Source organism: Dendropsophus ebraccatus, chromosome 5 (assembly GCF_027789765.1).
Source record: "Dendropsophus ebraccatus isolate aDenEbr1 chromosome 5, aDenEbr1.pat, whole genome shotgun sequence".
NCBI classification, from domain to species: domain Eukaryota; kingdom Metazoa; phylum Chordata; class Amphibia; order Anura; family Hylidae; genus Dendropsophus; species Dendropsophus ebraccatus.
The window spans coordinates 74,538,733-74,552,672 of NC_091458.1; the positions used below are offsets into that span (position 1 = coordinate 74,538,733).

The window sequence follows — 13,940 nt, forward strand, 5'->3', positions numbered from 1 at the left end:
TTTAAAGGGGAACTCCGGATAAGAAAAACATATTTTCTATTAAAACATTAAAATATATACAGTCTATACAATGTATTACTGTATCTGTACGGATCTGCCACATTGGTAGCTGAAAGAAATCCAGGAAGTAAAAAAAAAATGGCCTTTGTGCCAATTCCCATTGTCTCCTGCTGCTATCCCCCCCTAGGAGACAAATCTTACATGGCTCTGTCTCACATTGTGTGTGTTTGCTGATGATGCAGACAGGGGGCAGGGTGTGTTGGCTGGATAACCCAATCCCCTGACTGATTCACCATCTCTGACCGAACAGAAGCAGCTGCACTAATTTTACTGATTGCAATGGGTGGGGGGCTGTGATGATCACATGAGGGAAAGCATTGCATTCTGGGAAATGCTAAACCAGGAAGAACAGAAACACAAAACAGAGCAAAAAAAACCCATACAAATGGATTTTTGGTAGTTTCAAAACTGGGATAGACAGGTAAGTAATGCAATATGCTTCTGCAGAAGTTTCATTTTTTTTAACCTCTACCTGGAGTTCCCCTTTAAGGCTGTGTTCAGACGCTGTAAAAACAGCGGGTGCTGTGTGGCATGGCTGCGTCAAACAGAGGCCACTATCTGTAATGTTCACCCGGCCGGTACTGCAGTACCAGCCGGGTGAAAATTACTTAAACTTTATGGGAATGTGGGTACATTATGGTGTGCCCACACTCCAATTAACAATAGCACACAAAGTAAAGTGTGACCGAGAGCCGTACTTTACATTGTGCGCACAGGCTATTTTGTGCGGCCTGTAAAACGAATGTCATTTCACACTTCAAGAAATAGCAGCTGGTGTTGCAATCTACAACAATGGCCATTATTTAAGAATATACAGTGTGTGCACATGGCCTAAAGAGGCATCAAAGATATTTGAGCTAAATCATAGACAAAACAAGTCAGAAACAATGTACATAAAATAGCATGAGATCTATATATCTAAAACAGTGTTCATCGGCATAGAACACAGTAATCTAAGTAAAAAGAAGACAAGAATAAGAACATAACAGGCACTAACCTTGTATAACAATGTATAAAGAATGAAAATGATTACGAAGTATAGTATGGGCTGAGTGTCCATGCAGGTCATATTTTTTATCAGGAAGTAATAGAGGTTTTTCCCATATGCTATGGCTTCTTCGTACTTGTAGGTATTAATAGTCTGCGTAACTTCTGTTATATTGGGAATATTAGGTGATTTCTAGTACCTTGTTAATATTAGTTTGGCAATTGTTACTATTTCACATAGCAATATACGATGTATTGGTAAAAAATTTTTATATATCCAATAAGAGTAACAGAGGAGTCAGGGTGATATGAAATTGAAAAACATCATCTATTAAAGCAAAGATCTCCTTCCAGTATAATTATGCCCGCACAACATGGAGGTTTTCTATGGGTATTTGCTACTACCCTGGACAGCTCCTGTCTCAGATATAGGTGGCAGCACAGAGCTCTGTGTCAGACTGGAAAGAATACCCCACTCCTGCAGAACATCCAGCAGCTGATAAGTATAGAAGTTAATTACATATCTATATAACTTTCTGAAACCAGTTGATTTAAAAGAAAAACATTTTGGCTGCATAACCCCTTTAACAATTTAAGGTATCTCTAATATCTCGAATAAAGTGGAACGTTTGCGCAACTAAAGTTTCATATTCCCATCTACTGTGATGTTCACAACAGAGAAAGAAAGATTTCTCAGAGAACTGGGTTAAGTCTAAAAGCCTTCTATTGTATTGTGGCCACTGCAATGTGCACCTGCATTTTTACTTCAATGTGTTTGGATGTGCTGAATAACTTTGTTTTCTGCATAGTAATAAAGGTAGTGGGATATACATAGCTCAAGGGAATGTATCATTGGGATAAAACCACTTTAACTTAAGGCATCTATGCAAAGAAAACCTAGCCAGATGATGTTCCTGCACCTGTTACAGTAAGTGGTCCATGAAATACTTGTCCAGGGAGCAACAACTGTCCAGCCCAGATAGCTAAATAGCTACGTAGACAAGCTCACATACCTCACATAGGTGCAATAAAGTCAAAACCACACCAAAAACACAACAACCGGTTTTAATGTTCCTAGGAGGGTAAGCTATTAACAAAAAAAAAAAAAACAACAACAACTTGACAACAAGCACTATAACATTCTTGAATTTCTTTTTGGGTAGCTTGACACGTACCGACTCGCAGCGTTCATAACGCTGAGAGTCGGCTAGGTCCTGGCAGATCACTTTCACTACATACACATTACCTGTCCTCGCTGCACGGGGTCCTGCCCGGCAAATCAGTGTGTTGCCCTGCCGCAGCCATTGATTGGCTGGGCGGGAGAGCAGTACGCCGGGACCCTGTGCAGCAAGGACAGGTAATGTATACAGAGCGGAGCAGGAGCTGGGCGGCAGCTGAAGGGGTTAAGCAGCCGGCAGAATTACATACACGCAGCGGTCGTTCAGACCGCTGCGTGTATGTAGTGAAATTGATCTGCCAGGACCTAGCCGACTCGCAGCGTTATTAACGCTGCGAGTCGGTACGTGTCAAGCTACCCTCAGTTTGTTTTCATATATTAAACCCCTCAGGACTGGGCCAATTTTCATTTTCATACATTTGCTTTTTCCTCTTCATGTCATAGCGCTTGCATTTGTTTACTTAAAGACCAACACGAGCCCTTATTTTGTGCTTGCAATGACAAACTTCCTTTTTCCATAAAATCTGCTGTGAAATTGGGGGGAATTTTTTTTTTGCAGTGATATAAAAAAAAAATAAATAAATCAACATTTTACATTTTGGGGGATTTTGTGTTTGAACTGTTTGCCTGAGGTAAAACTGGCGGGTTATTTATGTTCCTCAAATCAGTACAATTACAAAGATACACTACTTGTAAAACATTTTATCCGACTGCTTTTAAAAAATTCAAACCTTTATAAAAAAAAAAAACTAAATGGGTTTAAAAATTGTTCTATTACGATCCCTACAACACATTTATTTTTTGGTCTATGGGGCTGTGTGAGGGTTCATTTTTTGTGCCATAATTTGTTTTTTCTATCGGTACCTTGCTTGCTTATATGTAACTTTTGTTCACTTTTGATTACATTTTTTCTGGCTCAGATGTGACCAGCAAGTTTGCAGTTTGGCATTTTTTGCTCTTACGCTAATTTGGGATGGGATTTTTTTTATTAAAAACAACTTTTTTTAAACTACATTAACATTTAGCCCCACTAGGGGGCGCCAATGTACAGTAAACACACAAAATAAAATTAAGAGATTTGTCCATATCAAAGGTTTTATAGTTGGCTCAGGGTGTACTCAAAATAAAAATGCTATCATATTCACGTGTCCCAAATCTCTACAGCTGGTGTTCTGTTCCTACTAATACCCACTTACTGCAGGAAATGTTCACTTAGCCAATCAATGGCCGAGGTGGCACACTATGGGCATGAGTGGGCACACTTCATCAGAATGACAACTGTGGGGGATTGGAGCAGTAGGTATGGCTGCTAGGCTGCTGTGTTGATTTGACAACTCTCTAATGGCCAGTAAGTGCCTTGAATCTATTAATAGGAATTGGGCTTGTTTATGCAACATTATGGGCATTGTACTGATTTCTTGGCAACTGTTCAGTCATCCAAGTGAAATGCGTTTCTTAATGCCCGAAATAATGATTGGGATATTTTAAAGGGATTTTCCGATCAAACATAACTTTTCATATGTTGCTGCCCATGGTGAGACTAACAATTCATTCCATACTTGTTATCTATTCTGTCTTCTCCCTACACCCACCCCTCCCCCCCTCCCAACCCCCAGTTTTGAGCTGCAGCTTTCTGATGAAAACACACAAAAAAAGTAAGTGTTTGAGATTGTCTCTCTGTCTCTCCCTCCTTGCTCCAGAGACAGCTGCTGTAAGCAAGTCCTGTGTAGCAACTGTGTAGCAACACTGTAATTCTGGAAGGGTTAATCAGAGTGAGTTCATCAGCAACTTGACCTCAAATTAACCCTCCCAGCATTAACAAGAAGCTGCAAAGTTGCAGATACAGCCTGCCAGGGAGTTCTTTTTTACAAAAACCATATCCGAAGGGAGGGGGGAAGAGGAGGAGGAGAAAAAGCTCACACAGTTTTTGTGTCTACAACAAAAAGCTGCAGCTCAGAACTGGGGGAAGGACACTGAATAGGTAATAACAAATGGAATGAATTGTTAATCTCACCATAGACAGCAACATACAAAAAGTTATGTTTGAGCGGAATACCCCTTTAAAATGGTTACATTTTCACAGTTTCAGGCATGAAGAAACGCATTCATCTGCGGTGGCGGTAAAGTTACAGAGAAAGCAACACAATGCCCAGCAAACTGCATTAACAAGGCCAATTCTTAATACATCAGGCAGTTGTCTAGGCAACCTAAAAGCCCATTTTTTCCACATTTCCTAATCTTCTTCTCATGTTTTCAGCATGATATAATGCATTTTTAGGCCTTGCATATTGAATATACATCCACCTATCTGGAGATCAGTCTTAAAAAGGGATGCACCTTCTGAATATTTTTGAGCCATTTTGAGTTAATATAAAAGGAGAGAGAGGGAAAAAAAAAGTCAACAAAACTAAGCGTCACACAAGCCTCTAGCCTGTAACCATCTGTTCTCTCTTCTAATAAAAAGCAAATATTTCTCGAAATCTTGATTTTATGCATTTAATGTAAACCTTGTCCAATTTGAATGAAACATGATATGGGTCACATACAGACACTTAGATGGAATGTTAACTGCCTGGACATGAAACACCGTAATATAGTATCACATATTGATAATTCATAGACAGTACCTGACAGGATTGCTGGTCAGAGAGACACGAAGGGAGTCTAAGTAAGAGACAAGCCTTTCATCTGTAGAGCCCAATTTGAGTTCATGAATGAATTCCTGTGGCGAGATCTGTCTGCTGCTCTTGAGGCTTCCCTGTAACAAGATAAAAATCATACTGAGCAAATATCCTACGCTAAATCACATGCATAAATCACAAAGTGAACAACTTTTTTCACAACTTTTCTGGAAAATATATTTAAGATGAAGTCCATGATCTGATCAAACAACTCACTTAAAAGTAAAATTTTCTACTCGAGAGATTCTACACTATGTTTCTACTGGGACAACTCATTCTAAAAGCTATCCGTTGGCGGGTCTTCTGCTAAATTATATTTGATTTGTACACAGGGCATCATGGTGTCAAAGATTTCAAGACCGGCAACTAAGAAAGACAGTAAAATATCAGAAATTCAACTGAACACCCAGATGAGTTACAGAATTCCTGTCATTTCATACAGTGGATATGCATCTGTACGCCAAGGACTATGCAGTCAAGTGATTACAGGATGTGACTTAAAGCGTAACTGTCATTTCAGGGTCATTTTTTTGATAACAATAAATATCAATAGTACAAGCGATTTTAAGAAACTCTGTAATAGGTTTTTTTTACCAAAAGAGTTTCCTTCTGTACTGAAAAAGCTGTTTTCCTAGCTCCCCCCTCACTTCAGAAGCAGGATTTCTGTGTCCATTATGTGTCTATGGAGAGGGGAGGGGCTGAGAGGAGTGAGTAAGCACGGAGCAGTCCTGCACAGCACAACACCCTGCAATCTTCTCTCAGTAAGTTCATAGATAAGCACTGACCTTTCTGACCCCTGAATAAAGCGTTTTAGGTGCCCAGAGAGTCTACAAACAGCTGACCTTCATGTCTCCCCTTCCTGCTCGTTCATCTCCCTCAGCCCCTCCCCCCTCCATAGGGATATAATGGAGAAAGCAGAACCCGCCTTCACTGGCTTCTCTGTAATCTAGACGGATTTGCCTGATAATGCACAGATAAGAAAAGAGGTTGAAAATTGCTTTTTGAGTACAGAAAGAGGCTTTTTTGCCTAATAAAACCTATTATAGAGTTTCTTAAAATCCGCTATACTACGGATTTCTGCAAAAAAAATAAAAATAATAATAATTATATATATATATATATATATATATATATATATATATATATTATATATATATATATATATATATATATATATACACACAAACATATATACATATTATATATATATATATATATATATATATATATATATATATATATATATATATATATACACATATATAACAATTACGCTTTAATTCAGAGATATCTGTATAAGCAATCCCTGCTAACAGGGAATGTTCCTGATGGTTGGAGATTGGCCAATGTTATACCCATACACAAGAAGGGAAGAAGAGAAATGCCCAGTAATTATAGGCCAGTTAGCGTGACTTCTCTAATAGTAAAATTATAAAAACAATTCTATAAGGGGACATTTACACAGAAAGATTATTTGACAGATTATCTGCCAAAGATTTGAAGCCAAAGCCAGAAACAGAATATAAAAAAAGACCAGGTCATAAAGGAAAGCCTGAGATTTCTCCTCTTTTCAAATCCATTCCTGGCTTTGGCTTCAAATCTTTGGCAGATATTCTGTCAGATAATCTTTCTGTATAAATGGACCCTAAAGATCAACAATTTGATGGATCCAAACCAGCATAATGTCAGACTAATCTCATTGATTTCTTTGATCATGTCACAAAAGTGCTGGATGAAGGTGGTGCTGTTTATCGCCTATCTGAACTTGAGCAAACCTTTGATACAGTTCCCCATAAAGAGCTGATCGAGAAGTTAAGAGAAAATTGGGCTCGATCCCTGGATAGTTTAGGCGATTTGTTGTTGGCTGAAAGATAGTTATCAGACCGTTGTTAAAGGGGTTTTCCAGCGAAAATTTTTTTTTCTTTCAAATCAACTGGTGTCAGAAAGATATACAGTTTTCTAGTTTACTTCAATTTAAAAACCCTATACTTATTAGCTACTACATGTCCTGCAGGAAGTGTTTTATTTACATTCAGACACAGTGCTCTCTGCTGACATCTCTGGCTGAGACAGGAACTGTCCTGAGCAGGGGAGGTTTTCTATGGGGATTTGCTACTGTCCCTGGACAGTTCCTGACATGAACAGAGATGTCAGCAGAGAGCACTGTGTCTGAAAGAAAATAAAACACTACTTCCTGCAGGACATGTAGTAGCTTATAAGTATGGGAAGACTTTAGATTTTTAAATAGAAGTAAATTACAAATCTACACAACTTTCTGACAGATGATTTAAAATTCACAGGACAACCCCTTTAGTTTTTTCCTCCTTGCCTTCTAAAAGCCATCCAAACTTCAAAAACACATCAACCGTAAGCGCCGATTTTGTATCAAAAAGGGTAGATTTATTTAGTAGTCCAATAATTATAAATGCATTTTCAAGGCACCCTCCTCTTCCTCAGATAAGAATGGACAAAAAGTTAGTAGTGTGGGAGAACTAGCGTGCTGCTCACACCTCCATCTGCAGTACATTATTACAGTATAATATTTTACAGTACTCCACTTCATTCCAGTCCTTTACTGACTTCAAAGGTCATCATAAGTTTGCCAACAGAGATCACTACTCAGAAGGTTCACAACCAACTCCTGTGCCTGATTTTATTTTCAGTTCTGCTATTCTTTGCAAGTTTGTTTCTTCCTATCCATTTCCATCTGGGAACACAAGCATTTGTTTTTGTGTAATTTGTGTTTTAGAACAATCTTTACCATCTTCAGTTACTTGTTCTCCTGAAAGATATGCTTATGTGTAATATATACATATATATATATATATATATATATATATATATATATATATATATATACACACATAATAATCCAACAGAACCCTATTCATATCTTATGATTAAACTGTCCTCTGGATTTTATGATACAGATGGAGATCCCTCAGAAAACCCAATGGAAACTACTTTGGTTGGAAATGAATGTGACAAGCAGCAATAGAAGAAAACATTATTCAGATTGCACTAACACTGGAAACTTTCCATAGTGAGGAGTAATAACTGGTGAAAGCCTAGGAAAGCTTATTAAATAAACATTGATTTCCCGATCTGCCAACCACTATTTACTGCTTCAATGAAGGATAAAAACCTACTTTGCTGGACAAAAACATAACCTGCTGCTCAGAGTCATTACTACTTTATTCGCCACGTGATCAAGTTTCTGGGTCTTCTGTAAAGTCGTGTATGAAATGATGATGTCTTCTATGGTTTCTGTTATGCCAAGAATAAAACTACAGTAATAGAAATATACAGACAACTGTAAAAAGGTGGATTGGAAGGCAAAAGTCCCAGGAGGCTGTGATTTATCCAAGATGAAGGTGATCTCTAATAGTGTTTATAGTAGACGTAAGCAGAGAGCTGTCAATCCGCAGGTAGGTTAGCAGCAGCTCAGGCATACAGCATCTCAGACTACTGACTGCACGCTCACTATCTAGTCCACAGCTAACAAACACGGATTTTAGAAAACTGTCTGCAAGAAATGATAGCCACAGAGAAGGCAGCACACAGTGACAGATTCCCTTTAAGAAAGGTATCCAGCAGCTGGGCCCTCCAGTGATGAGCTCTAAGTTGGGTGGGAACACAGTAGCACATGTCAATCCTCCTGCAGCAGCTCCACAGGGAACATGAAGCATTGTAAAGTGCACATTGAAATAAATGGGCTGCCCATGGCCTTTGGAATCAAACGCTAATCATTGGGGTTCATGCAAAGCCTAACTTTCAGCATGTTTGCTCATCTCTACCAGAAATCTCTCCAGAAGAAGAGGGTACCCCCACCTGTAGACAGCTGTTTCAGGGGTTATTGCACATTGTCAGTACAGAACAGAGTGCTGGTTGTTGGAAGACCAAGGGAATAATGTTTCTCCTAGAGAAGAGCACTCTTCTTAATTAGAACCATTGCCTCCTTAGTCTAATAAGTAAAAGACCTCTCTGCAGCGGCAGCTATTAGAAAATGTGGCCGATCACAATGCCTGGCTACTTTACCATGTAAATGCCACTCCCAAAACGGACAGCACCTTTAAATGGCTATAGAAAAGCCTTCCGCAATATAACTGCGATGGGGAGATCCCTACTTCTGCCCTGGCCTCAGCACCGCAATGACGATGATTCAGGCTTGGCACTCAATTACTATGGGCTCCATGTTAATCGAGCACTTGTCTCATAGATTAATGCAGTAAATATGTACTGCATTGATCTCTATGAGAGATTAGTGTAGTAAGGATAAAATTCCCTCAGGGGGACTACAAAATACAGTAAAAAAAAAAATCCATCACATAATGTTTGCCATGGCCGCATGTGGAACCACCCAAACTATTAAATTATAGCCATCCCTGATCACACAGTAAACAGCGTTATTGTAAAAACCCACCAAAGAGCTACATTGCAGATTTTTTGTTACATCACATCCAGCAAGCTACCGATGAAAAAAAAAAGCTTGTGGCTCTGTAGGTGAAAAAAGTGCAAGAGCAGTGGTCTTTTATACACAAGAAAGAAAAAACTAAAATTAGCCTGGTCCTGAAGGGGTTAAAAATGAGTTAAGGCTCCTTCTAAAGAGATTTTTGATTGGAGCCTGTTATTTTATTGTATTTCTGGTGGGGTGGGGTGGTTTTTGGTATGCGTGAGGACTATTACGAGATTTCTACCTGATTATATTAGATTTGGCCTATGTTGGGCCTTGATGTTTCAGGCTATGTTAGGCATATTATTTGTATGTTGAAAAATGTGAAAAAATTAATAAGCCAAGATTGTTGTCTTGGCTTACATTCTCAGTCATGTCCTAAGACTTAGCTTTATCAGCACAATTGTGTGTCTCCGATGCTAGTTGCACCAAATAGATGTCCTAAGCAGCCCCCCTACTATTCCGTGCTGTTTCTTGGACAGCATCTTTATATCCTGCTTTTATTCCGGCCTACAAGGTAGGCAGTGCACAGCAAACTAAACATCAGGGCGGAATACATAACTTGTCCCAGCCCTCGGACTGCCATCACACTCTGTGGGGGGGGGCGATTGACAGGCAATGAGGCTTCTAATGTTATTTTTACCTATAATCTAGTTAAAGCTAGCAAGACCACCAATGTATTACTTCAAACAGATATCGTTTCTTCGTAGACGTTTTTGATTGAGATTGATACCATCCTGTATAAATGGACATTCGAGAGCCTGATAATTCCCATACCTCTCAAAATACTGATGCTTTTCATACAACATCCGAGTAAGCCAGATAAGATGAAGAAATTGGACACCGATATATCCACTCTCAATTTCCTCTCATATAATGAATCCAAATTGGTTGTCATAACATAATGTTCTTTTTTATTTCCAACAGACTGTGTTCAATTAGCTTCTAAAACATTGTCGCAAATTTTATATCTTCCTCAAAGATTAAAATAGAATGCAATATGCCAGAATGCATAATGGAGGCCCCAGGCAGCCCCACAATCAGATTATCCTGCAAAACCATATTAAATTAATTGTTGGATGTATGCAGAGCTGGAAAATGGATATGACGAGTTCTCCCGGATTTCTACGTTGCTAGCCATGTAACATGATACAATTCATGTGAAATTGCCCAGTAATTCAATCTTTGTGTTTGTGTTATCTTTTATTTTAGCAAAAGAGGGAAATGAACAAAAAATGGAATTTCAAATGAGCAGAATGTTCCATCTAGATCTGCCATAAAGAAAGAATTCAATCTGCATTTATTACTTTAGGTATCAAGCCTTTCTACACTACATCAACTAATAATTTAATTCTGCCTCTTACTTACTGTAAGTCGCCTCATGCAGTTGTGGAGAACACACTGCACATGAATCCCACTCCAAAAGGGAGAAACAGGGAAACATTTATGGCGCATATACAAGCATCATTCTTCTTTATAATCTGTCACCTCTCCCCCATAGTGCATCATTGGTTATAGAGCACAAACCCTTACGTCCAAAGTGGTAACTGCTGTAAACTTACCAGTAAATTTATCCTGATTCCACAGCTTACACAGTACTAGACAGGGCTGTCCTTTTGCCTCTTTAGAGCTGTTATAGGGGGCATTCACACATTCTGTGCACAGAAGATGTGATACAGACCATGGAAGCATGGAACTCTAGGCATTATGTACCGTACTCACAGAACGTAGGAATGCCCCCTGTTGTAAAGTGAGGATGAATGTCTAAGAGAAAGGGACACCATATGAACCCTAGCATTTAGGGCTTTTAAATCACACACAGAATTTTTAAAAAAAATTGTAGCTTACGCCGCTGGCTTCTTTAATGACCCAGACCAACGGTCTCCCTAATAAGAGAATACTCTCGCCGGTCAGATTTCTGTTTAGTTTACTTTAAAAAGTAAGGCCTTAGAAATGTTTCCCTCCATTTAGATGACTTTTACATTTAAGTCTTTCGACTTAATATGTTGGGCCTCATATAGGTACACATGGGGTGCACGGAATAACATTGTGGAAATGAACACCTTGTCCTTTCTTCTTTCCTTTTTCAGGCCTTAGTTATAATGCTCCACTCATAGTTTGTTATTACGGTCCCCTCAATGATCATGTTGTCCATCTGGGCAGGAAAATTCCTAGCCTGCCCAATGCTAGGTCTTAAGGGGAGAGGGGTGTGGGACTTCTAGATGTAACCCTGTACCCTGCTTTACCCATATAATAGTGATAATAAGAAGCATTATGAATTTTACTAATTTTTGATTGGTTACATATGGTATATTTGTCCACCGTTTAAAGACTTCTTTTTGCCTTTGTAACACAATTATGTTGAGTTACAATTGGTTTTGCAGCATATAAACTCAAAAGGAGTATCAAAAGAGGAAGATGATAGGTTTTGTTTTACATTTAAACATACAGTAGTGCCTTAGATTACGAGCATAATTCGTTCCGGGACCATGCTTGTAATCCAAATCCACTCTTAAACCAAAGCAAGTTTTCCCCTTAGAAATCATAAAAAAGCAGACCATTGGTTCCACACCCCAAAAATGATTTATTATTCTGAATAACATGTAAAACAAATGAAACAAACATTCAGAAACCACAGAATATGTGATATTATAAGTTACTGTACAGTAATGGAGAGGATGGGAAACACAAGGGCGGACAGAGACTGCAGGGAGCATGCAGGAATGAGCAGACCAGATGTGGGCACATGCATGCAGCACTCTCTGCCCGGGGAGAGAGGGGTTCCAACTAAGAGGAGATTGCCTCCACAGTCCTGTCCCCTGATGCCAGAAGTGGATCTACAATAATTTGGAGGGTGAGGGAGACTTCCTGGGTCAAAGTACAGTGTTGTAGACCTCGCTATGCAGACCATGCCCCTCCCCCACCCAGTACAGGGAGCTCTTTAACCAAGTCACAATTTTGAAAAACTGAGCTCTTAAACAAAAATGATCTTAAACCAAGTTACTCTTAAACCAAGGTACCACTGTATTAGTATGGATAACCACATCTGTAATGCAATATTAAGACATCGGTACTTGGTAGAGATGGATATAGACCTTAAATCAGTGACTGAGAGCAAACGGGTGATAGCGTATCCCAAAGGAAAGACCCTAGGTGACAGCCTAACCAGTAGTGTGTTACCGGACATGGGTTCCAACTACCTGAGAGACAGCATATCAAAAGGAATCTTTAAATGTAGACAGTGCAGATTGTGTAAACCAGCTTAAAATATGTAAGAGCAAATATGTTGTATACACAGCAACATACCCTTGTGGCTTTTTCTTCATTGGGAAAGACGATAAGAAACATGCATATCAGGTTTAGAGAGCATTACAAATCAGTGGGAACTAGAATAGAGCATAAAAGAGCATGTCATACAGAAACACAATAGGGATCCAATCATCAGGCTTGTTAGTAGTGCATCAGCCTAAAAGAGGCAGAGACCGGGGACGTCTACTACTCCAGAGAGAAGCAGTGTGGATCGCAAAAACTGGAGCCCTGGAATTAATCGGAATTAACAATCGGAACGTCTTAATTGTATTTTTATCATTTATTTGCACGGACTATGATTGTTATGTTGAGCACTGTCACTTTAAATTAATTGTGTATCGGGGGGGTATTTAATGTACCAGTGATTATGTCATTCTGTACTATGAGGCCTTATGAAGCGGAAATCCGCGAAAGGGCTGTAGCCGCAGTGGGACGCACCTGCTATGTACTGACCTGATTTCTATGCCGAAGAACCAAAATGATGGACACTGAATAAATCAGCACTTTTGATGGCGAGTGGTCACAAGTGTATTTCTTTTTGCATGTTTTGAGACTGTCTGTCAGAGCACCACCATTGATACACTTCAGTGCCCTAAGAGGCCCAACCAATGCAGTGCAGTATAAGGACTAAGAAGAAGCAGTGCCAAGGTCTTTGCTTTATTTTTCCTGTGAATTTAAAATTTTAGTTTGTGGAATTAACCAGAGAAAACAATTCTTGGAAACTGATGGTGTATTATTTGTGTGAATTTCATATAGATGTCTAGAAAGTTTGCAAGAGGCAAACTGTGGGGATCTTGCAATGCTACATTTTAAATCTCGTATTAACATTTTCATAAACTTTAACTATAAGTTCCCTTCTGAATAAACTTTTAAACTGCTTTTCACTAGGTTCTTATCTGTAGACTGGTGTAATCGATCAGCTCACAGTGACACTCCCCTACAGAGTCTACCATAGTATGACAGTTCTTTTCCCCTCAGAGTTAGTTCATAAAATTCCAAGATTCTAATTTTCCGGAGGGCCCTTTTATTATCTTGGGATTCTGATGAACTTTAAAACTTCAGCACCTTGTTGTTTCCTCACCCACCAGGGGTTTTTCTCCCTGCTCGTTCTACCGATCGGACAGGGTTTGAACACTGAGACCCTGATCAACAAAGCTTTTCTTAATGATAAGCACTCTTTAAATCTGTGTAACCTGTTAACAGGCTTGTTGGGGTCAAGTAACAGTGATATCTAGCTTGTAATGGGTTAACCAACATCTATTATGAGCTATAG

General features: G+C 39.1%; 1 protein-coding gene across 5 annotated transcripts in view; it reads right to left on the reverse strand.

Annotated features, from left to right (window-relative positions):
* Positions 1-13,940, reverse strand: part of DIAPH3 (diaphanous related formin 3) — a 582,937-nt gene that overhangs the window by 414,103 nt on the left and 154,894 nt on the right. For 4 of the 5 annotated variants that reach the window (XM_069970593.1, XM_069970591.1, XM_069970592.1 and 1 more), the window contains one exon: positions 4,852-4,982. In XM_069970593.1, coding sequence (XP_069826694.1) covers positions 4,852-4,982 — 131 coding nt within the window. Of the gene's footprint in view, positions 1-1,057; positions 1,137-4,851; positions 4,983-13,940 lie in introns of those variants that run through there. The other variant, XM_069970594.1, reaches the window with a different exon arrangement.